Source organism: Microtus oregoni, unplaced genomic scaffold, assembly GCF_018167655.1.
Source record: "Microtus oregoni isolate MIOR12 unplaced genomic scaffold, Mior012 000048F_ref0000485, whole genome shotgun sequence".
NCBI lineage: Eukaryota > Metazoa > Chordata > Mammalia > Rodentia > Cricetidae > Microtus > Microtus oregoni.
In genome coordinates, this window is record NW_024543222.1 from 164,178 (window position 1) to 190,343 (window position 26,166).

Sequence of the window (26,166 nt, forward strand, 5' to 3'; positions counted from 1 at the left end):
GTGCTGTGCGGAACATGAGTTCAGAACAATTTTGCTTCCCAAAGCGCCCAGCTAGAGAAGCAGAGCAGCTGTGAGCAATGGCTTGCCTCAAGCAAGAGTGTGATGCAGACGATGATAGCTGCTCAGAGGCGTGCAGCCCCGAGGAAGAGAAATCCCTGGAGCCTCGGAAGTGTGGGCCCCAAAGCTATCCATCACACTGCAAAGGCAGCTCAAGGGGGAGACCATGGAGCAGAGGGAAGGCAGGCTACTGGCACCCGAAGTCTCATTAGTGGGCCTGCATGACACACAGGTACCTGAGATAACAGGGAACTCAGACAACATGGACTACATAGGCCCAGCAGCTTGCATCAGCACTCTGTGGGCTGACTTGGCCATAATGAAAAGCTATCTACTATGGAGTCCCAATTAACCCAGCCCATCTTGGTTGAGGAGTTGGTGAACTTTAATGCCCAAAAGAACCTTCTCCCTGGTGCAGATTTTTTTATTTATAAGATCATTTGAGAACAAGGGTCATTCAGCCTCCTGGGCTTCTAAGTTGTTACTTAATCAACTCCGTAGTTTGTGTATAAACCCCATGAGACAAGACACCATTGCTTTTCATAAAGACAGGGCCACATAGGCAATCCTGATGGGCACTGAGGGGGGCGGGATGAGTCAGAGAGGTGCCATTCTCGGCCTCACAGCTACCCTCCCTCCTCACTGAGGACCCTCTAGGGGTGCGCCTCTCCAGTGTGGCTCTCCGACTTCTCAGCGCTCTCTTACATGCACCTGCTCATCTACTTAGCCACTGCTCTTAGGAGCTAAGTTCTGTCTCCATTTGTAAACAATGTCAGCAATTAGGGAACATCTGACTGTAACCTTAGCACTCAAGAGGCTGAGTGAGGCAGGAGGACCACTTTGAGTTTAAGGTCAGCCTGAACTATATACTGATGTGGCTGCTTGGGTCTGGTTTTAGGACTTTTCTTGGCCCATTGCTTCTTTCAGACAAGTGGTTCTCAACCTTCCTAATGCTGACACCCTTTAATCCAGTTTCTCATGCTATCTATGGTGATCCTGCCCCACCATAAGAAAATTATTTCATTGCTACTTCACAACTGTATTTCTGTTCCTGCTATGAATCGCAATGTAAATATCTGACATGTGACCCCTGTAGCACTGCTCTAGACCCTCAAGTCTATCTGAGGCACCTGATGCCAGGGTTCCAAGCAGTAGGCTCTGTGCCTTTTACATCAGATCCATACAGCTGTGCTAGCCCCTGGACACACAAAGTTAACATCTGATCATCCGTAACATCATCAGTGGCATCTTCAATTCCTCCAATGATGAGTATTTTACCAATAAGCCTATGCACTATAGAAACATTGAGCCCAAAGCCAAAATTCAGACACTTGTATACACAACTGCAAAATAATATAAGTCATTCAATAAAAACATCAGTTTCTAGGTAAGTGAAAAATTCTATAAAATATGCCACCTTAAATACTTTATATTTTGCATTACTGGGGACCAAGCCCAGGGTATCACAAATGCTAGGCAAGCACTCTATGGCTGAGCTCTACCCCAGCCACATGGGAACTGAATGCACAGCTCAGAATCCAGTGAATAATATTACCAAGGTTTCCTTAAGACAGAGAGAAGGAAAGCAAGGCCATGTGTAAACAGGGTTCTGGCTGTATAAACTAAAATAGACGGTAAAGTCATAGTACTGCACAAGAAACTGTTTTCCAGGTCTGTCACATCCGCCCTGCTCTACAGAACAATGGTCTGGACAGATCTGCTCACGCAGGGTCAGGTGAGGGCCCTGGAGCCTGCAGAGGCAGCAGACTAACTGCAGCCTCATGGACGGGCACTTGGGAGCAGGTGGAGCTCTAAGTGCTCTCCAATGCCCAGTCTGGCAGAAAGGGACTGGGAGAAAGCTGGAAGATGACCTCTGCACCTGGGTAGGATCCAGGATGGTGGCAGAGGATCAAAGCCTTAGGGATGTCTGTATGGAGCTGCTGGCAGACTGGTATTGTAGTAGGCACTGCTAAATACCAACAGTCAGGGACACACGACAGATGCAACAAATGATGAAAATGAGAACCTCTCTAGGAGGAAATGGCCAGTGACCCGCAGTCGAAAGTCACTTCTCACTTTTCTTTTTCATAAAAAAAAGAAAAGAAAAAGAAAGACTACAGTGTTATTTTATTTGTGTTTTAATAAATAAAGCTTGCCCAAAGATCACAGTGCAAAGCTAGCCACACTAGTCAGCCACACAGGCCAGGCAATGGTGGCACACACCTTTAATCCCAGCAGCCACACAGGCCAGGCAGTGGTGCACACACCTTTAATCCCAGCAGCCACACTAGTCAGCCACACAGGCCAGGCAGTGTGGTGCGCGCCTTTAATCCAGCACTAGAGAGGAATATAGATGAGGGGAGACAGGAGCTCAGGGCTCAGTCTGCAGTCTGAGGTATGGTGATCACTGCAGTCTGCAGTCACATTGAGGACAGGATCACCTCAGTTTGTCTGAGCCTTGGTAGAGGTAAGAACTCTCTAGCGGCTTGGCTGTTTTGTTTTTCTGATATCCAGTTTGAACCCCACTATTTGTCTCTGGGTTTTTATCATTTGTGCTACAAAAGCCCTTGTGGGAAGATGGTCTTTGAGCAAGGGAAGGCCTGGGCCCAGGCACAGGTGAACCACACTTCGAAGACAGGACGCGAGCCTTAGATGACTTCTGTCAACCCAGCACCTGTGAGCTGCACTGAGCCCACACGACAGTTTTGCCTCGGGGATAGCTAGACTCAGTGGCTTTTTTCTAAGAGGCATTCAAAATTTAAGACAAAGAATTTAACCAAGGACTAATCCTTTCAGATTTGCTAATATAGGAATAAAAATCCATTTACACATGTGAGTTTCTTCCCATACATTACCTTAGCTTTAATTTTTATCTAAGATATTGGTCCTTGAACGGAAATAATCCTTCAGAAGGCAGCATGCACAGAAGGCTCATTTCTGGGCAGCCAGGATTGGTGTGAACGATCTAGACAGCACCAGACTCCTGAAGGACTACGGGAGCAGCACAGCCGGGGGTTTCTCCTGGACAACCAGGAGGCAAATGCTCCAGAACAATCTTAGGATGAATTCAGTCAACCAGCTCCAAAGCAGGCACTTGCTCCAGCTCCAGAGCAAGGTCAGGAGCCTCCCAGGTCAGGCACCAATTTTCAGAGCAGCACCTGCATTTCTTGTTGTTAAAATAACCACTAACGTAGAGTGGTTTTGCCCTTTCCCACACACGGAATGACAACTTTACAATAAAATGAGACACCGGTGAGTTCCAGAGTCCCAAGAGGTGCCTTTCTGACTAGTTTTACCTAAACACAACCTTGATTCTCTATTTGGCACTGCATCATGTTCGACAGCCTGCAGCTCAGAGGGAGCTGAGTGGAGCTACGCTACTTGCCCAGCCTCGTTAGTGTTCATGTCTAACAGGTGACACACTCTATCAAAGAGCAGATGTAGAATTCCCATACACGAGTCGCAGCAATGTGTGCATCCAATCATCAATAACAACTTAACCAAGTGGTTTGAATCCACCAGGAACTGTAAAATTTTGGCCAAGGGAGCAGAAGAGCAACTTCTGCAGGATAACAATGCAGTGATGTCCTTCAAGGGCTCCTAGAGCCTTGTTCTGCAACGGTTTCTCACAATTATTCTGAGTTTACCCCAATGAACCGTCCATTATTTTAAAGCCACTTAGCTGCTGGCAGTTTTGGCTTCTAAATGCTCTCAAATCATTCTACAACTCAATGAACACGTTAATTAGAAATGATAAGCAAATTCCACTCCCAATCATGCCTGGATTGAATCAAAAACTAAAGAGAAGGAAATGAGTAAGGCTCCACAGCCAAGTGCATATGAAGATAGACACTGAGGGGCGACTTAACACCCCCTCCATCCTGAGCTGGCCATCTGCTGGAGGCCAGACCCAGCGTTGTGATCCCGAGGAGGGAGGTGCCCAGCCTTATCTCACTGCACAGAGGCACTCAGTAGCAGAGGGTCTTCTGTGGGAGGTCCAGCATAGCACGCACAATCACAAATGTCTCTCTCCTCCATAGAGCTCCCAGAGGCCGCAGCACAGATCAGGCTCCAGAAGATGGACTGGCCCTCTGAATGCAATGGCATGGTGATCTGAAACATCCTGGTGACTTATTCTAGGTCTCATGCTGTCTAGGAGTCCCGGATTCTCCTCACACAGGCAACTTCTACACTCTAAGTTTAGGGTAGTCATCATTTTTCTGCCATGGTCTTTCTTGGAACTCACAGCTTCTTCATTGTTTTCTGATCATCGGAATGAGCCCACAGTCACCTCTCAGCACAGTATGTTCCCCTGTAGCCTGGATTAACCCGTGTGGCTCTTCCATCCCTGTCAGCTGGTGGCAGAGGCCATCTCTCTTTGGCAAGGTGCTGTAAACCTTGTGCAGCAGCAGAGCCTCCGGCGTAGCCTCTGAGCTGAATATCTAGTAAAGATTTGGATGCTTGCTGCCCATCATCACCTGCAGCCCTTCTGAGTTATCAGTATGAGCTGACTTCCTTCAGAGAGTGATAGGAGCTCAGTGAGTGGGGGACACAGTGGCAGCTGAAGAGCTGAAGGTCGGTGCTCTCCTCAGTCCTCAAAGGACAGTCTCACCAGCCAGCCTGATGCGCACTCACTCTCTCTCCACCTGCTAGGACAAGCATGGACTCGGGCAGCAGTGCTGCAGCACCACAGAGAGTGTCTGCACATGTGTGTGCACCAGTGCATTATGGGTGTACAACATCCGTGCTTAAATGTGCATGTGTGTACACCCCTTCCCTCTATGGTGGTCTGGGCTCTTTTTACCTTCCTCCAGTGGCAGGTGACGCCTTTCCCTTTCCAGTGACCACTGTCTGTACTCCCTCCCCATGTTCAGGCAGAAGTTCCCTCTCAAACCAATTTGAGGACCACCCTCACAAATAACATCTCCATGTCCCCCTTCTTGCTGCTAGGTTATTCCATCAGCACAAACATATGCTACAAGAATGCATACTTAAAACAAATTTTTAAAAATCTAAGTAACAAAAATAAAAAGATGGTGTAGGAGGATCTTCTTTCTATGTGTTGCTTTCATTGGTTGAATAAAGAAAACTGCCTTGGCCTTTTGATAGGGCAGCACTTAGGTGGGCGGAGTAGACTAAACAGAATGCTGGGAAGAGGGGAAGTGTGGCAGATGCCATGATTCTCCTTCCCGAGACGGAGGCTGGCTAGACTCATGCCGGTAAGCCACAGTCAAGCGGCGATACACATTAATGGAGATGGGTTAATCAAGATGTGATAACTCGCCAATAGAGGCTAGAACTAATGGACCAGGCGGTGATTTAATTAATACAGATTTCCGTGTGGTTATTTCAAGGGGGTTAAGCTAGCTGGGAGGCAGGATGCAGCCCGTTGTGCTCCTCACAACAAAGAGACAAAAAGACAGCAAAGAAAAAGAGCCCACTCTCCACAGCCTACAGCACCCGATGCTTCTCTGTTTTCTTCTGCTGCCTGAACAATTCACAGGCCTGGCTCCGAATTTCCCACTCCCACTGCTTGTACTGAAATGCCCTTGCTAAGCTCCTAGTGCCCAAGTATAGGTTGGAAGATCTCCCTTCAGCCCTTTCTCCCAGGGCCTCTCACAGCAAGCCATCAATCAGCAGATCATCCCTATCTCCAGGAAATATATTTTCCCCACCTGACTTTCAAATATTGGTTTTCTTGCCACTCCCAAACCCTCTCACATTTTTGGGCTGACACTGCACAGAACTTCATGGGGTCGTGGCCTCGCTTCTCCAGCTTCACATACTCAGTGGCTTTGGCTATGGAGATTCAGGAGCTTTCCTACACTTTACAGAGCCAGGGGAGTCCCCCAGTACTGTGAACTCCAGAAACCAATGCAGAACTCGCGCTCACACACTCACATCCTGATGCAAACTCCAATACCATAGTGTGTGAGCTCAAAGAAAGGTTGTGTCCTTCTAACTTGCCCAACAAGCTCACCTTCACACCCTGCTGGACTGTACTGGAAGTACTCTCTCACTGAGAAATCCCCCCAGCTCTCACCTTTAATTCTTTTTATTCCTTATATCGTACACCCTATTCATAAGCAAACTGTCTTACTTCAAGAATGTGAGGTACACATGACCTCCTTCTGCTGTTATTATTGAGTTCAAGCACCATCCCTTCTAGACATGGCCCCCTGGACTGATGCCACCTACGGCCCTGCTCAGCAGCTGGACAGACCACACACAGCCACTTGAGCGATATTTTCTTGATTAGCCAGCACTTTCAGCAGAGGGCCAACCACAGGTGCTGTGCTGGACAGCACTGCTCTCTGCTCCTCGCCCTCAGGAGTCCTCTCCTGAGAATCTCTAAGACCCAAGGGTCCTGCACTGTGCCTCTGTGCAGTAGCTGAGTGTCAAGCAGAAGTCCACTCATCTGAGGGATACAGACGAGGTCTCTAGGGAGCAACTCCCAGCCTTGGACACACAGCAATAGCCACATTTGTCTCTTCCCTCACAGATATGAGAAACAGTAAGATCACCATAATCTAATAGAGAATGATCAAAATGGACCAAAAGAGAAAAATTATCCTGGGGGAGACAGATAACTTAGAAACATACTCGGTATCCTGTTAAAAATCCACAAATTACAACATTTATAAATTAAAGAAAATAGACAGCACATAACAGATGCTGGCTCATCTTCCCTGCTGCCTACAAACGATATGCCACGGTAGCAGAAAAAAAGATGGAGGACACGGAAAGTTAACCTGCAGGACAGAGACAGGCATGGCTTGTGTGCCCACAGTACTGAACCCACAACCCCAAACCACCAAACCCTTTGCTGAAGCCACGACTGTCACACGCCACTTGCCCAGTACACAGCCAACAGGAAACTCATTTTTAACAGGTATCCTAAGGATAAATCCATGGCATTCAAACTGACTACCACCTATCATGCCAGCAATCAGGGAACTGAGGCAGTCAGATCCGCCATGGGTGAGAGGCCAACCTGGGCTAACCCGTGTGAGAGAGAAAAAGAACTCTCAGGTGGCACAGAAGACCATCGCATTAATTGTGGACATGTCAACTGCCTGTGTCCCAGGCTCCACACTGGCCACATTGCAGCCTCATCTACAGCTTTAGCAAAGGAGTCTTCGATTTTAAAATAGGAATTTTTCAGTCTGTAGGATATATACTGAGAAAACCTTATGATTATGACATCAAATATTTTTGTCAGAACTCCTAATTACAGTGACCAACATATGAGAACAAACACTTCTTTCCACATCCAGGATGTCCAAGTGGAAAGTAAAGAAGACAGGTCATCCACACCCAGTGATGCTGCAGGACTCCACAACATGGCCAGACGAGAGCACAGCACACAGGAAAAAGCCTTGCACTGTGTCAACAGCGGAGGAGAAAAGCCCCAGAACTGGGGCTGAACTCAGACAAGGCTCCTCCTCCAACAAGACAGTGCTTCTCTTCATCCTCAACTCTGGCCAAGTCCACTCAGGGCTGTCCACGTGCCACGCCTTCTGGGACAAAGCTGAGTGCAGTATGTCTCTGCAATCCAAACCATAGCTGCCCCCTACGTCTCAATCACCTACCAAAACAAGAAAGGAACTGTTGCATGGATCTCAGACCAGCTACACCATGGTCTCAGCAGTGAGAGCTGCAGCTACCACAGCTATAACTATGGCAAATAACACGCAGACCACAGCACCGAGGTTGCTCTAGCTTACAGACCAATGGGTGCACATCAGGAAGGAACACACTCCTTCCCTGAGTCCTGCTGGATTCCAGGCACAGCTACCATGTGGCCCGCGGAGGTTATGAGAGGGAAGTTAGGGTAAAGATAGCCTGTAGCCTGGGTTACAGTGGAGGAGCAGTGAATGGTGCATGCAATGTGGCTGCCGTTCCTGTGAGATAACTGAGGGGCCATTCCCGCCTTATCTGTCCAGTCCTTGGCATGGTTCCAGAGAAAAGCACGCATTCACTTTTTAATGAAAGAGGAAGGAGGAGGCAGCATTACCCTTATCCCTTCCCTCCTCCTGGAGACAAAGAACAGCCTGAAGCTGTGGTGAGCAGGCCACAGTCAGGAGGATAAAACATCAACAGAGGGTGCCAGAGATGAAAAGGAGGCTGGTTCCCGCAGGCCCTACTCAAGGAGTAATCATTCGCCTTAGAGATCTTATTAGTGAAAAAGATAAACTGTAATCTGTCTAGGATCCAATCGTGAGCTCTCACTGCTTACAGCTTTCCAAATGCAAATGTCTAGGCCCAGGAAGACTGCTGTCATCCATCCTCCGGGCTTGGTGCCTGGGCTGCACTAGCAGAACAAAGCCGAGTAACCAGAAGGGAGAGGTGAGTCTGGAGCTGCAGACAGCCATCAGCAGGAGCAGGTGAGGAACACCTAGTGCCAAGGGAACCTGGAGCCTGGAAGTACCAGCCTCTAATACAAAGGGAAGGAGCAATCTCTCCAGCCCAATACTTGGCAATGTCTGCCATCTTTCAGAATTTCCACACACCAAGCACAAGACTTGACTACAGCTGGGAACAAAAGATGAATATAAGAAAAATCATGGGCGACAGAAATCACAGCTGGGAAGACGAGAGGCAAAGGAAAAGGGAGCTCAGAGCCTTAAACATGGAAGGTACTGAGCACAGCTGTTGCGACTCGAACAGACCTGCTAACAACATTAATTCAGCAAGACTATTACTGTCCATCTACGAACGGACACAGCACTAGAAGCACAAAGTGGCTTCTCAATTTGTAACTGTGCACTCATAGAAAAGTGCAGATCTCACACCTCATCAGAGAAGTTTATTTGTGTTGTGAATAGTAACAGAGCTGCACAAGTAATCAAAGTGCAAAAAGTGTCAGCTGGAAAAAAAGAGAAATTCTGTGCTTCTCAACTCTCCAACTATGGGCTCTGCAGGGTCAGACGTTCTAACCTACAAATATATATGAGAAAGTATATCAGCACAGATTAAGAAATAAACTCTGGGCCGGGCGGTGGTGGCGCACGCCTTTAATCCCAGCACTCGGGAGGCAGAGGCAGGCGGATCTCTGTGAGTTCGAGGCCAGCCTGGTCTACAAGAGCTAGTTCCAGGACAGGAACCAAAAGCTACGGAGAAACCCTGTCTCGAAAAAATCAAAAAAAAAAAAAAAAAAAAGAAATAAACTCTGTAGACATGGATATGTGATATCTTAATATTTTTAAAGCCAAGTTTTGTTGTATAGGAGACATGCAAATAAATCCCTCAGGAGGCAAAAAAAAAAAAAAGTGTCAGCTGGGCAGTGGTGGTGCACGACTTAATCCCAGCACTCGGGAGACAGGGTAGACGGATCTCTGTTGAGTTTGAGGCCAGCCTGGTCTACAGAGTCCCAGGACAGCCAGGACTACAAAGAGAAACTCTGTCTCAAAACAAAACAAAACAACACACACACAAACAAAAACAAAAGCAAGTATCAGTGAAGTGAGTGCTTGACCATAAAAGGGACATCTACATCACTAACTTCACTCAGAGACCACAGAGGAAGAGGAGGTGATGTGGGAGGTCCTTCTGTGTATGTGCTGCTTTTATTGGATAATGAATAAAGCTGTTTTGGCCAATGGCTTAAAAGGATAAAGTCAGGTGGGGAAATCCGAACAGAGATATATAGCAAGAGTGGGCAGAGTCAAAGAGAGGCCATGTAGCTGCCGAAGGAGACAGCCACCAGATCCTTACCAGTAAGCCACAGCCTCGTGCCAATACACAGATTAATAGAAATGGGATAATTTAAGATGCAAGCCTGAGATAATAGGTCAAGCAGTGTTGTAATTAATATAGTTTCTGTGTGATTATTTGGGTCTGAGTGGACAGGAATCGTGTGAGCAGCCTCTGCCTACAGGAGGTGGAAAGATTGATAGAGCCAGAAGCCAGGGAGGACTTGAAAGAGACAGTGTCCTCTGGACATGACAGGGCTACTGCACTGATGAACTCACAACAGCTGTGGTTGCCTGCACACGACCTACACAAGATCAAACCACTCAACAAGACAGAATGGAGCAGGTGTGTGTGTGTTAACGGCTTCTGGGAGTGGGAGAGTCAATTTTCTTTAAGAGTATGGCCCCAGTTGATTGAAAAAGATGGCCTCACACCATCTTTGTATGGGGGCAAGACAAACTGGATTCAGTGGGCTATTTAAAAAGAGCAGGGAGACAGGGAAGTAAGTGGTGGATGGGTCTGAGAGGAGGTTAGGGAGGAGCGGTGTGGTGAATATGATCAAAAGATATTACATAAAATTTCTAAAGAATTAATAAAACTGTATATTAAAAATATAGCCAAGGTCACAAACCACAGAGAAGTTATATATGGCACTACAACTGAGCAGCACAGAGAGAAAGAGGCAGAAGCTGGCAACAAGGACCCGTCAGCTGAGAGGTTTCTCTTTCGAATGCACAATCAGACAAAAATAAAGGTTAATTACAACTACCAGACTCTCCACTATCAGGCCTCCATCTGGTTCCTAATTCACTTCTTCCAACCATGTGGGGTTTGGAAATCAAAACACGTGCTGTCGGGCTCGATGGTAAGCATCTTATCCACTGAGCCACCTTGCTTGCCCATCTACCCCCCCCCCTTTTTTTGCAACAGGGGTCTCCCTAACTCCCCCCTGGCTGGCTCTGAACCCACCATGTAGTCCAGGCAGGCCTTGAACTTGCAACACCCCTGCTTTGGCCTCCTGAGTTACTGAAATCACAGGTTTGTACTGTTGGGCCTGCAGATCCTCTAATCCTTAAGGAGGAAGCCCCCAATGGCAGCTGTGCTTCTGGATTGTGTAAGAGCAGGAAGCTCGTGTACCAACAACCTAGGCTGTAAAGAGGCCGGCAGTGCCCCTGCCTGGGAAGGGAAAGCCAAGGGCTACTTTAGGCATCACAAATGTAATCTTTTTTTTTTTTTTTTTTTTTTTTTTTTTTATTTATTTATTTATTAAGAATTTCTGCCTCGTCCCCACAACCGCTTCCCATTTCCCTCCCCCTCCCCCGATCAAGTCCCCCCCTCCCTCATCTGCTCGAAGAGCAATCAGGGTTCCCTGACCTGTGGGAAGCCCAAGGACTGCCCACCTCTATCCAGGTCTCCTAAGGTGAGCATTCAAACTGCCTAGGCTCCCACAAAGCCAGTACGTGCAGTAGGATCAAAAACCCACTGCAATTGTTCTTGAGTTCTCAGTATTCCTCATTGTCCGCTATGTTCAGCTAGTCTGGATTTATCCCATGCTTTTTCAGACCTAGGCCAGCTGGCCTTGGTGAGATCCCAATAGAACATCCCCATTGTCTTAGTGTGTGGGTGCACCCCTCGTGGTCCTGAGTTCCTTGCTCGTGCTCCGTCTCCTTCTGCTCCTGATTTGGACCTTGAGATTTCTGTCCGGTGCTCCCGTGTGGGTCTCTGTCTCTGTCTCCTTTCATCGCCTGATGAAGGTTAATATTCCTGAGGATGCCTATGTGTTAGTCTTTGGATTCACCTTATTTAGCTTCTCTAGGAACATGAATTATAGGCTCAATGTCCTTTATTTATGGCTAGAAACCAAATATGAGTGAGTACATCCCATGTTCCTCTTTTTGGGTCTGGCTTACCTCACTCAGGATAGTGTTTTCTATTTCCATCCATTTGTATGCAAAATTCAAGAAGTCCTTGTTTTTTACTGCTGAGTAATACTCTAATATGTATATATTCCATACTTTCTTCATCCATTCTTCCGTTGAAGGGCATCTAGGTTGTTTCCAGGTTCTGGCTATTACAAACAATGCTGCCATGAACATAGTTGAGCATATACTTTTGTTGTATGATAGGGCCTCTCTTGGGTATATTCCCAAGAGTGGTATTGCTGGATCCAGGGGTAGGTTGATCCCGAATTTCCTGAGAAACCGAAACACTGCTTTCCAGAGTGGTTGCACAAGTTTGCATTCCCACCAGCAATGGGTGAGTGTACCCCTTTCTCCACAACCTCTCCAGCAAAGGCTATCATTGGTGTTTTTGATTTTAGCCATTCTGACAGGTGTAAGGTGGTATCTTACAAATGTAATCTTTTAACTTTTAAAGGAGACATAATTATTTTAGTCAAAATTAAAGCACTTATTTTAAAGAACAGTGAAAGCAGAGAGACTTGAAGGCTTTCTTTAATTCTTCAAATTACAAAACCACATGATATAATAAAAAATAAGAAAGGCTCTTGAGTGGCAGATACTCATTTCTTGGCTCTGATGGGAAGTGTCAGTCTGCTGCAGTAACTCATGCTTGCTGTTATGAAGCTGCCTTCTCCTTTACCTCCAGAATTCCTCTGAGAGAGACAAGTACACAGCAACCAAACCCCAGGGTCCCCGAGCAAGCACTACACCACCAGAAAACGAAAGCAGATAATCAACCCTTAAAATTTATGTCACTCATGTGTGTGTTTACATTTATTATTTGGGGGCTTCTGGTCCACCCAGCTACTTTTTAGTGTTATAGTTAATCATTTTCACGCTTTTCTGCCCTCCCCCACACACTCCAGACATTTTCCCCAATTGGATCTTGGCTGCCACAAGGACAGGGAGGTTGTCATTCCCATCCAAGTGAAAACCAGAACAGCAGCAAAATACTTCATTCCAAAAACAGGCACAAACCAATTACTGAACAATTTCTATCAGTTCACATATTGCACAATGAAAAGTATCAACAAATATTGCAAATTTACAAAGAAAATGGCCAGCACAGAGATGGGAAGCATGCTGGGTTAGGTCTTTAGTTACTGAAAACAAGCTCCACATAGAGACAGGCCTGAGGTTCTGGTCTGCACCTCCCTAGTGCAGTGCTGGGACTACAGGCATGTGCCACCACACCTAGGTCAGAAGAGAACACACCAAGACGATAACCTAACAATTTACATACAATTGTTTCTCTATGTAAGAGTGAAATGACTAACCAACACTAAGGTATTAGCTGGGAGTCAATTTTATAAAATTCTAAAATTCTAACTTCCGCTGTTTATGCAAGAGACTGAACAATGGCCAATAATATTAAGTGTGAAAGAGAAATGCAAGCTCAGGCTACACTGCAATTACAAAGAGAACAAACATAAATGCTGAGCTAATTATGAAACACATGGCTTAACACGATACCTCATTCCATGTACCACTGTTTCCTCTGTTTGATCTCCTTCATGATGAATGAGTCCACTCAAACTGGTTTCTTTTTTTAAAAAAAAATTCTAAAAAATAATGTATGCAAGTCACTGTGCTGCACGTTAACGAAGTGAACAGTGTTTGTGGCTGATTAACCCTTGGCAACACACAGAGAACACGCGTGGTCCTGACAGCAGCTCCACGGCGCTGGAAAGCACACGCGTGGTCCTGACAGAGCAGCTCCACGGCGCTGCAAAGCACACGCGTGGTCCTGACTGAGCAGCTCCACGGCGCTGCAAAGCACACGCGTGGTCCTGACAGAGCAGCTCCACGGCGCTGGAAAGCACACGCGTGGTCCTGACAGAGCAGCTCCACGGTGCTGGAAAGCACACGCGTGGTCCTGACAGCAGCTCCACGGCGCTGCAAAGCACACGCATGGACCTCACAGAGCAGCTCCACGGTGCTGGAAAGCACACGCGTGGTCCTGACAGCAGCTCCACGGTGCTGCAAAGCACACGCGTGGTCCTGACAGCAGCTCCACGGCGCTGGAAAGCAGGCTTTTGTAGTGTGCTGAAGCTGCAACCGTGCCTCTGCTGGAAGAGGGCAGGTTCCTGACCACTGTGATTTCATTAACTAGCCGGATGGGCTGACCGCTTCTTATAGCTCAGGAACAGGCAGACTACTTGGTAGTCAGGCAGGAGGAGTCTTTGGTACCTTTTTTGACATTATAAATTAAAACAAAATTCTTTACATAATTTTACTTGGAATCTACAGACACAAAGTGCCTCTTGGCAGTGGGGTATTCACTGCTGGTGAGCTGGCCTGGCCTGGCCAAACCTGATGAGATGGTGGCTAACAAACCTCCTAAGAGGCCTGGGAGCACTGTTGTGGCTCTCAGTTACACTCTGAAGGGGAAAGGGCATTATTTTATCAGTCACTTCTACACAGGGCTAAATTCACACATATAAAATATTAAACAGTAGATATGTTAACCTTAAGTTTTACTAAACAGAATTTCAAATTCTGTTGCTGACTCCCTCAGTACTCTCCTCTGACGAAATGCAAAAAACATAACACGTTGAAACTGAATAAATCCAAAAAGGCTCGAGGAAACATACTGAAGGCGATTTTTTTGTTCTTGGATTGAGAACTTCCTGTGCTGCAACCAATCAGAACTCATGAGCCCCCAGAGGCAAAGCCTTTCACTAGTGCCTCTGTGCAGCCCACTGGATGGAGGCCTCTTAATTGAAACTGCCTCTTCAATTTCTCTTTAGAACTCACTGTTTAATTTAACCATCAAATATTAATTAAAACAACCGGGCAAAACATCACTTCATTATCCAAGCAGCTCCCAGACTCCAATTCCCAACAATGGACCTACCTGGCAGCTGCTTTGGTTTTACCATTTAGTTGCTTGGGTTAAAAGACATAAAACTTAATGGGGGGGGAATGGAACAATAGCCAAGGACACCTGCGGAAACCAAGACTAGAATGGAAGAAACGAGCCCGTTTTTCAACACTAGCTTCAGAGGAAAACCAGTGACGTACAGATCTACCCTATTAATATCACCCTAACATTCAGATTAAAATGGCACGCACATTGGGCATAAGAAGCACCTCCCCAGCTCTCACCCAACGTCCCACCTCAGCCTCAACAGTGAGCCTTCTGTCACACAAAGACCCAGCTTCCCAGTTTCCTATAGCACCTTATCCACACAGGCTCAAACATGCCCGCACACCCCCACACGCACACACATGCACGTCCACGCATGCACACATGCACTCACGGTGCTGGCCTTTGATTACCTCACCTCCAGCTCTTGTTCCCGCTGCAGTGCAAACTGCTTGAAGGACTTCACGATGAGGCCAGCATTGGAGCAGTCGTAGACAAAGATGGATGGGCTACCCATCCATGTCTGCAGGTCATATATGGACAGAGGGATGTACTGCGTGTAGTTCTGGAAAACAAGCACAGGTCACATGGTTATGCGGACATTTCAAGAGCCCCGGCTGCTGACTAGCACCTGACACCGGAGGAAGCAGGGCAGTGTCTGGTTGTGAGCAGCCACTCCTCACTATATATAGAGAAAAAAGCACACACCGAGTTTCACTTCCACAGCTGTGACATCTAACTCCAGCAATACCACAGGGCAGGAGCTGTTCGCGCCATGCCAGCGGCCTTTATACTCTGGATTCAACAGCTCCCGCCCAGAGACAGTGAATGGGAACTCACACCCACTCTGGAAGCCCTTCCTCCCATCTGCGCGACCCTGAGCTGATCACACAACAGTGACATACTGACACGAAGTGACTGAGGGGTACTGTTTACCTGACTGCTAGGAGGTGACAGGAGAGAAAATTCTAGTCTAATGAGAGGCTTAAAATTAAAAGCCTCTCTTAAGCCAATGTTTTAAGGCAATTATTTCAAAACAAAACAAACCAACACCACAACAAAAAAACTACCCTGTAGTTACTCACCCTTGCTTGGAACATCAACAGTTAAGTGGTGAACCAGACAGTTGGTTCCTAGCAGCTAAGCCACAAACACTAACTCTGGAGTTAACTACAGTTAACACAAGACAAGACAGCCAAATAAGGCCTGCAGAGAAGGAGTGTCCAGGGCCAGCAGGAGCTTGCCCCACACAACAGAGAGCCAGGTACAGCCTTCTCCCAAGGACAACACGAGTGCTGCCAGCTCTGGCGAGGAGCACTCCATCCAGGCTCTGGCTCTTCCTCCTGTCACGCTGTCCTCATTTGGCAGATTGTTTACAATCACAGGACTCTGAGAGAACACCTGGAAATGTTCTCTCTAAATAAACACTCCCCGAAGGATTCTAAAGACACCGGTTCCTGCCAATGGCTCTATACAGCAATGCCAGCCCCATCAAGATGCCCGAGGGGCTTTTCCTCTAATGGAATTTGACAAGCTGATTCTGAAGTAAGTGCAGAAGAGAAACGGCACAAAATTAGGGGGAAAGAGTTTAATAAAGAATAATGAATAGAGATTCGCACTAGCAGATATTAGATAGGCTATAAATTTATGTAATTACAGGCTGGTATTAGTGAGGGCGAGACAAACAAATCAACAGAGAGAAGGCCCAGAAATAGACCCACATATATAACTGTAATGAAACAGCAAAGAGAATGAATGATTCGATGGGTAATGCTGGAATCTAACTAACCATCTGATATTGCCCCACACACACTGTACCCAAAAAAGCAGCAAGAATTTAAAAGTGTAAAAGCAGGATATTTTCATTTACTGAGATGTAAGAAAAACCATCTTAAACAAGTCACAAAATCTAGAGGTTTGAAAGAAACAGGAGATATAAACACACACTTTGACTGGCAGCTTTGGAAGAAGGAGTCACAACAGAGCTGACAAGAAATTTATGTTTAGAAGGTGTGTGTGAGCTTTTGCTGCAGACAAGCAATAGTCAGGTGAATGAGATGCACAGCAAATGGAGTAACAAGAAACATCAATGGCGGTGAGTGGGGAAGCGAGCTGTGCAGCATCAACTGAATGACAGCCACCCACCTACACAATTCTGCTTTTCTTCAGTAGAATTGAAAGAAAGATAAAAGATAAATGATGCTTCATAATGACAAAGATATGTTTAACTCAATGCTGGTGGGAGCAGAAATTAATCAAAAAACTTTGAAAGACAATTAGTCAGTACTGATCAAATTTAAAATCTCCATCGCTGGGTGGTGGCGGCACATGTCTTAATCCCAGCACTTGGGGAGGCAGAGGCAGGGGGATCTCTGTGACTTTAAGGTCAGCCTGGTCTACAGAGTGAGTTCCAGGACAGTCAGTGCTACACAGAGAAACCCTGTCTCAAAAACAAAAACAAAGACACAAAAAGCCCCACCCTTTTACCAGCTTCCACATGTCCTTACAGAAACTCCAGCATTTCCACAAACAACACTAGTGACGCTGTGACCCACTATGGCCTGACAGCTATCTTCTGCCCTTCCACTGTGCAGGAGAACCTTGGGTGAGGACATGTCAGCTTCTTTTGCTGCTAAGACCAGAACCTGGCCAAGAACATGTGACCAGAGCTACATCCCACATCCCAATTACAAGTGTTGTCCTCAATGCTCACCTTGGGATGTGGATCCTGGCCAGTCTCTGGTCACACACAGGACAGCAGTCAAGGGAGGACAGAGCCCAGGCCCCAAATGGCCCACAGAGACAAATAAAATTCTACTTATACTTCATAAACCCTCAAATGAAGAAGTTTAACCTGGCCGGGCGATGGTGGCGCACGCCTTTAATCCCAGCACTCGGGAGGCAGAGGCAGGCGGATCTCTGTGAGTTCGAGACCAGCCTGGTCTACAGAGCTAGTTCCAGGACAGGCTCCAAAGCCACAGAGAAACCCTGTCTCGAAAAACCAAAAAAAAAAAAAAAAGAAGTTTAACCTGCAGCTCACCTGGATGCTCACAGAGTTCACACAAAACAATCAACAGACACGCTGGAGAGGGAGGCAGGCGGGTGGTCTGTGGCAGGAGGACTGCACGTGCCCAGGAGCTTGAGAACAGGCTAGTCAGACACTAAGACCAGGTTTCACAAAAACAAATGAACCAGACACAAGCAGAGGCAGAGCGGAGCTCATTCTTCCACACTCTAGAGTGCTGCGCCTCACTGTAAGCTGAATTTGTTCTTATAAAGAATCATGTGGAAAGGTATGGGTAGCTTCCTAATGATTCTTGAAGTGTAAATTTTAAAATACCATACACACACCTACCCATAAAACATGACCCTGGTTTATGTGCCAAAAAAGAACGTGGGCGTGAAGCAGCCCTGCTGTGCACAGCACGACGATGAAGGAATTCCATGCGCTCTGCGACAGGGACGGCACATCACAGCTGCTGCCCCTTCTAGGTAAGTGTTCTCTTTACAAGACAGGACGCCCTCCTGCTGCTGGGAGGGGAAGGGGGCATGTTCTAGGATGGCAGTGACAGGCCTCAAGCCCCTCTTGGGCTGCAGTGTATGAGCAAGGCTTCATCTGTGATGCAGCAAAGGTCTCCCCAGCTCTCCCAGGCTTGTAACGTGCAGAGCCCAACACCAGCAGCAAGAAGGTGGCAGCCTGCAACCAGCTGTTTGTGCACATCCTACACACCCCAGGCCCCAACAGGAAGGGGATGCAGCTCACAGAGTCTGGGCAGCTGCTGATGTCATCCATACTGTGTTACGGGTGTGAGCCCACAGGACGCACACACAGCAAACAAGCATGAAATAAAGTAAATCTGCTTTTTACATTTGCAAAGTTACATTTAGATTTTTAAATCACCGAGTTAATTAGTGTTGACTTATTAAAATAATGAAGGCCAGATGCATTAGAAAAACCCTTAACAACTGCCCCTTTCCTCTTTCCTGATATAACACAAGGTACAGGCGACCACCCTAGCAGATCCTAAGAGCCTTCTCTATTTGCTGGTACTCACCCATAAGGTAGCATGGCAAAGAGCCCAAGGACTTCTACATTGGTCTTGGCCCTATACCTTTAGTTACGAGGGACTTTCATTGCATTCCGTCCGTTTAGGTGTCTCCCAGAGTGGATGCCTTAAGTACATCAACATGCCTCTCTAGAGACGGGTTACACAACAGGGAGAAGGCCCTGAAGCCTGTCTAAAAGAGAACTGCTCTAGGGTCACTTGCCACGGTGACTTCTCCACCTCCATCCAGTGCCACCACTGTGCACTGTGCCATGCACAGTAAGCATCTCTGGCTTTAAACACCCAGGCCAGAATCACTTAGTCCTCACCATCTGAAGGATCTCCAGATGTTGCCAAACACCCCTAAGGAAAACCTCCCTGGCTGGAAGGGGAGACAGTTTCATTAGAACCATTAGCTGCAGGGTTTAGTGAGATGACAGATTCAGAAGGCTGTGATCCCCCAGGGAGGTAGAACCCACTGTATTAAATCACCATGAAGAGAATGACCTTTGAGAGCTAATCCTCACTAACAAGCAAATGGGGCTTCCAGTACCCGTCCTGGAAAGATCACCAGGGGTTTGTCAAGCTCCAGGCCAGAATTAAGGCACTGGAAACTGTCCAAGTGCAGTTTCGAACACAGCCTCAGCACCCAGGGGAACAAAAATCAGAGACGCCACATGCTCGTTGGGAACATGCCTCTGCTCCTAGAGCGCTCCCACGGCAGGAGTGCTCCCACGGCAGGAGTGCTCCCACGGCAGGGGGGCACAGTCCAGCATTCAGAAGCCCTGGGCACAGCAAAACTGGGACCCAGCCAGGGGCTGCGAGCAGAAGGCCCGCTCCACATCCACCTATACTGAGAGCAGAGAAGCCCAAATCAAAGAGCCAGAAATGGGTTTACATACGTATTCACTAAAATCCATTTTCGCAGACAGGTGTATTGATTGGCACATGCCTTTAATCCCAGTGATCTCTGTGAGTTCGAGGCCAGCATGGTCTACAGAGCTAGTTCCAGGACAGCTAGAGAGACACAGAGAAAACTTGTCTTGGAAAAAACAAATCCACTTTCTTTGAAAGATTATAATTGAACATGGCAGGAGGGAGTCCACTTGCTTTATCAGACTATGGCTGTAGACTGTGTCAACCACAGCAGCCATGGCTGGGGAAACCTTCCCACAAGAGCCAGGGGAGCGCCAGGAAATGCATGCACTGCATCAGCGGTAAGACTTCTGGGAAGAGTGACGTTCTGACCGCAATTGTGGAGCAGATGGCAATGCCAAACACCTCCTACGCCTGGCACTGCCACAACAATCAGCACAGAAGGCAAAGGTGACCAACAGGCCACCAAGAAGTGGGATGACAGAGAAGGCAGGGGATGGAGGAGTGTGAACTGCGTGTCCTAAGTAGGACAACTCAGCGGCATCGCATCCCTGCCACTGTACTCTGGACAGGCAAACCTGGTCACATGGGGAACGACGGCTCTGACATACAGGAAAGGAGTGCTGGGCCGACAGGTGCCACTGGCCCACAAGCTTCTGAGATATGGCTGCTGGAATAGGTACATCCCACCACGTCACACTTCCCGAAACTTCTACCAGGTATGGCTATGGACAGTGGTGTACAGAGGATGCTCTCCCAGGCTTGGTCACAGCATCAAGCCTCAGAAACACCATCACGACTGCCACCATCGACCTTTTCACATGGCTGAATGGGGGCATCAGCGTCATAATGGCAGAAGCAGTTATGGGGCAGGGGGTGTGGTGAGCTCCCGCCTGACACAGAAATCAGCCCAGACAGCAGGTGACTCACAAGGCCAGCTGCAGCCTCTGTCCACCTCTTTCCCATGTGCTCTCTTCTACCCTTTGTTCCTTTCCTCCTTCCTCCCCTGGTTCCCCTGAGTCGGCCAGTCAACAGCTCTCGCTCTCCGCAGACAGGATCTCCCATACAGTCCCTTTCCTCATGCTTCACTACGCCAGGGAACAGGTGATAAATCTACAAGCAGAGTTGCTTCCTCCTGCAATAGCAACCACTCCGTAGCCGTCCGTATCTTCAAGCATCACTGCATCAGCTAACAGCATCCTCCAATCCCATGTTCTTTTCAATTGTTGCAAAATTCACACTATACAATAAAGAGCATAGATCATTCAAGAACATCAGCAGAATTCTTGCAAGCTCAGCCTGCTCCAGCCCCTACCCCATTCCCCATTTGCTTGCTAAAGTTTGGATTCTCTACACAAGTGCAGAAATACAGGTTAGCAAAGGTTAGCCCTTGCAAAACTCTACCCAACTCTAGCCACCACAAACACCTAGAGCACTGACACCCAACCGTGATAAACACACCAAGAGCACACATCTTGGCTTCTAAGTACAATTCTTGGGTGGACCTAGGTTCTGTATGGAAACGTCTAACACCAGGGTTGATTACAGCATGAGGAGCTGTAAAGAGGGTACTCAAAGAATGAGGAACATATCAAAAAGACTGCATGTGGTGTACTGTGAGAATCAAAGTATCTTAAAGTAATCAAAGTATCTTAAAGTAATCAGAAGAGAGGAAGAGGGCAGTGGTGGTGCATGCCTTTAATCCCAGCAATCAGGAGGCAGAGGCAGGCCGATCTCTGTGAGTTTGAGGCCAGCCTGGTCTACAAGAGTGAGTTCCAGGACAGGCTCCAAAGCAACAGAGAAACCCTGTCTCAAAAACAAAACAAAACAACCCAAAAACACCCCCCCCTAAACAAAACAAAGGAAGGGATGGCAAGGAAAACACTGCACAGCCTAACAGATACCAGAGCCATCTTGATGCTGGTGGCCAAAGACGGAATAATTTTTGTAATAGAAAATCGTATTATTAAATCATAACACACAAAAAAATAAAATATGTGGGGGCTGGAGAGATGGCTCATCTGTTAAAAGCACTGGCTGCTCTTCCAGAGGACCCGGAGTTCAATTCCCAGCACCTACACGGCAGCTCACAACTGTCTGTAACTCCAGTTTCAGGGGATCTCACACCTTCACACCAATGCACATAAAATAAACTTAAATAAATTATTAAAATAAAATATGTATAAGCCCACTACTAACCAACTGTGAGAGAAATGAAAAGCAGATGAGGCCAGCTAACAGCCTGAAGACCAGAGGCGGTGGTGTCTCTGCTGGAGTGCAGAAGAGGAGCAGGACACTGTTTAAGGACAGGCAGCATGTGCAGGGACAGCTTCAGAGCGTCTCTGTGGTGTCCACTGGTGACCAGAAGAAACCAAAGCATCAACTAGCCAAGCCACGCAGTGGCACCACCATAACAGTGAGCACTGCCAGTCAGAAGGTCAACTTTCAGGACCTGCTTCTCTCCTCCCCTGTCAGTCTCCTACTGACCGTCCTTAGGACAGCATGGCTGACAACAAGCACACCGACACACAGATTGTTCTTACCCACCCCCGGCAGAATATTGTTTATTTTACCCTTTAAATGTAACTTCACCTAACACCGTGTGTGCTCATGGAACACAGAGTAGCATTTCAACAACTGTGTATAGTATGTGGCTATCAGTCACTACACTAACTCATCCGTCATCCCAGTCCTCTTTGTGAAGAAACATTAAAACCTCCCCCATGCTGTGTGATAAATTCACTGACCTGCTGTGTGCTCAGAGATATCAGAAGTCACTTCCTGGCTATCCCTGTCCCTTCTCCTCCCCTGCACCCCCCGCTCTAGATCACAGTTCTGTTGTGGGAGCGCAGGGCACCGGCCTCTCTGTGCTGGGTGTCAGGCTGCACTCGGCTACTGGCAAGCGACAGGCCTCCCATCTCTGAGCAGCTCCTCCTTCCCTGAAATTTCTGGCAGTTACTCATTTCGTGTTGCTCATAAATGCCTTCTCCTGCCTCAGACTAGGACCTACTCACTGACCAATTGCCAGTGGGCCCTAAGAGGGACAGCAGGGTTACCGACGCACATCTCCTCTCCAGTGCTGTCAGAGCTGGGTTCCACCGCAGTCAGAATGTGCTCCCTGCCCCAAGCTGTTGTCACCTCACAGACCGAGCCTGGAGCTGAAGGCAGACCCTTTTCCATCAACGCAGGCTCAGACCACCCTAGACTCTGGCTGAGCCTTGCTCACCACCGGTCCTGGTCTCACTTGAGATTGTTACATCATCTGCGGCCTTTGTAAGAATGAAAACGCCGATCTGCTGCAGAAAATGGACTGCTACCATCCACAAGCAAGCAGACATTTCTTTTTTATTATTATTAATGACTGGTTTATCTGCATGCACAGAAGAGGACACCAGATCCCACCATAGATGGTTGTGAGCCACCATGTGGTTGCTGGGAATTGAATTCAGGACCTCTAGAAGAGCAGTCAGTGCTCTTAACCTCTGAGCCATCTCTCAAGTTCCCAAACAGATATTTCTTAAACATGGAACATTTACTTAAAGAAAATACCTAGCTATAGAATGCCCAATTTCTTTTCTTTTCTTTTTTAATGTGTGAGGTGTTTTGTCTGCACGTCTATGTGTGTGTGGAGTACCCACAGAGGGCAGAAGAGGTTGTCAGATCCCCTGAAAACGGAGTTACAAGCTATTGTCAGCCATTATGTTGGTGCTGGGAATCAAACCTGGGTTTTCTGAAGAGCAGTCAGTACTCTTAACCATTGAGCCATCATCTCTCCAGCCCCAGAAAGCTCCAATCTCTAAGCAGCAGCTGAAGTGGCATTCCCAGGTGCTTGCTTTGGCATGTGCATGAGAACATGTGTTAGGCAGCCTGCAGATGGCCAGGAGGCTGGTCCAGAGTCTAGTCAGCTGACAGTCTTACACAGTACAGTGAAGACTCCGTGGATCGACAAAAATACACGCACTTCTGTTTGTCTTGCTCCTTTTCATTTTTTTAAACATTCAGTACAAATATACTGACAGAAGGATTCTTTTTAAAGAAAATAAAAGTAGTCGGGCAATGGTGGCGCCCGCCTTTGGTGCGACACTCAGGAGGCAGAGATAGGCATAAAGGAGAATGCAAAAGGCAAGTCATCTAAGACATGAGTGATGCCATCATTTATTAAAACAAACAAAAAGTAATCAGGAGGGGAAAGTGTAGACCCACAGCCCCACGTGACCGAGATGCACAGCGGGAAGGCCAGCTGCAACAGTGAGCAAATGCGAGGGAGGAGGACGCAAAGTGGAAAGGGGTGGGAAGTGAGGGTCCACCTGATGGAAACAAGGAGAGACTGTGAAGCAGGCTGCATCACCCAGGCTCTACCCAACCTCCAGCTCCCTCCAAACAGTCAGAGGAATACTGCATCAAGTGTCTCACAAATGTCGTTTTTAGTGGCTCTAGAAACAGCTTTATTAAAAAGCTGTTAAAATGTGGATGAAGGTAAGTATACCTTTCAGCACCAGGGAATTTCTTTATAAATTTATAAAGAAGAGAAAATGCTGATGTTTCCCAGGCTTTCTCTAAAGAAACAGACTTATTTATTTATTTGCTTTTTGAGGCAGGGTTTCTCTGTGTAACAGCCCTGGCTGTCCTGGAACTCACTCTGTAGACCAGGCTGGCCTTGAACTCACAGAGATCCACCTGCCTCTGCCTCCTGAGTGCTGGGATTAAAGGCGCATCACCTTCAGGCAAGAAGCAGAATTTTTGCTATAGACTTTCTGTTACTGTAAGCAAATGCAAGAATGGTCAACCTCACAATAAGATTCAGGCTTTTATCTTGACTCTTCTGCATTACCTCAAAGTAACAATTTCAACAAATGATAATGGTATCTGGTGTGGGTGATAGAATTACAAAAGTTACAAATAAATTTTCTCCAACAAATGCATATTTTAAAACTTATATGATCAGTCGGGGGCAATGGTGGTGCACATTTTTAATCCCAGCACTCAGGAGGCAGAGGCAGGTGGACATCTGGAGGGGTATGTCACTCATATTTTAATAAATAAAACCTGCCTGAGAATCAGAAAAGCAAACAGCCACAATGGCCAGCCCTACAGACCAGGCAGCAATGACACACACCTTTAATCCCAGTAGCCACACTAGTTTGCCACAGAAACCAGGCGATAGAGGTATACACCCTTAATCCCAGAAACAGAGAGGATTATAAAATGGGAGGAAACAGCTCTAGGTCAATCTCATTCTGAGATTCCTGGAGGCAGGATCGCCAATTTGGGCTGAGGTAAAGGTAAGAGCCAGTGGCTGTCTGTTTTGCTTTTCAAACCTTCAGGTTGAACCCCAATTTCTCTCTCTGAGTTTTTATTAATTGTGCTTCACTTGGTGCCCAGAGTGGGGCGTGCTCTACCAACTGAGCCACGCCATGCACTGTTTACTGAGCTAATATGAGTGACAGATCTTTACAGTGTACAAGAGCGTCACCCCACAGCGCGGATCTCTGAGCTCAAGGCCAGTCTAGTTCAGCCAGGGCTACACAAAAAAAGCCTGTATCAATGGGAACCGGAAATGACCCTAGCCTATAGCAATACTGACGAATATCTTGCATATCATCATAGAACCTTCATCTGGTGATGGATGGAGATAGAGACAGAGACCCACACTGGAGCACTGGACTGAGCTCCCAAGGTCCCAATGAGGAGCAGAAGGAGGGAGAACATGAGCAAAGAAGTCGGGACCACGAGGGGTGCACCCACCCATTGAGACAGTGGAGCTGATCTACTGGGAGCTCACCAAGGCCAGCTGGACTGTGACTGAAAAAGCATGGGTTAAAACTGGACTCTCTGAACATGGCGAACAATGAGGACTGATGAGAAGCCAAGGACAATGGCACGGGGTTTTGATCCTACGCAATGTGCTGGCTTTGTGGGAGCCTAGCCAGTTTGGATGTTCACCTTCCTAGATATGAACAGAGGGGGGAGGACCTAGGACTTACCACAGGGCAGGGAACCCTGACTGCTCTTTGGACTGGAGAGGGAGGGGGAGAGGAGTGGGAGGAGGGGGAGAAGGATGGGAGGAAGGGGAGAAGGGTGGGAGGAGGAGGAGGGAAATGGGAGGCTGGGAGGAGGTGGAAACTTGTTTTTTTTTTCTTCCTTTTCTCAATAATAAAAAAAAATGAAAAAAAAAACAAAAACAAAAAACACCTCTCTGATCTGATCTGTCTTTCAACAGAAGCAGTAGCTACCTATCTGCTCCATCCAGAGGAGCAGCATCTATTTACCTGATAGAGACAATGTCATGTAAAAATCTAACATACAAACTATATGTGCTTGTGTCTGTATGGGCGTGTGTGTTTGTGTAATCTTGAGAACAGTATCTGTAGCTACTCGTGGAGTGTACAGTCCCTTACCTATGAGAAAGGAAAGGCAAAGGCAATGATAACAACAAAAATGCAAACGCCCTCAGCATTAAGGACTCTAAGGCCCTGAAGCTCAGTGTGGAAGTCACTGACAGCCACGTGTGCCTTACAAGTATCACTTCACGATACCCAGCATCTCTGGACCATCCTCACCTGCGGCTGGCTCCTGAGCATCCAGGAACAGTCGGAGAGTCCCAGCTATTGAGAGCTTTCCCTGAAAACTTATCAGTTTCCCTGTGAAAGTCCCAAAGTCC

At 47.3% G+C, this 26,166-nt stretch overlaps 1 protein-coding gene across 3 annotated transcripts in view; it reads right to left on the bottom strand.

Annotated features, from left to right (window-relative positions):
• The window catches only part of Rptor (regulatory associated protein of MTOR complex 1), a 309,261-nt gene that overhangs the window by 152,996 nt on the left and 130,099 nt on the right, over nt 1-26,166 (bottom strand). For 2 of the 3 annotated variants that reach the window (XM_041635818.1, XM_041635817.1), the window contains exon 5: nt 15,002-15,148. The exons of the other annotated variant lie outside the window; for it this stretch is intronic. In XM_041635818.1, the coding sequence (XP_041491752.1) occupies nt 15,002-15,148 (147 nt within the window). The remainder of the gene's footprint in view (nt 1-15,001; nt 15,149-26,166) is intronic. 3 annotated transcript variants of the gene reach the window in all.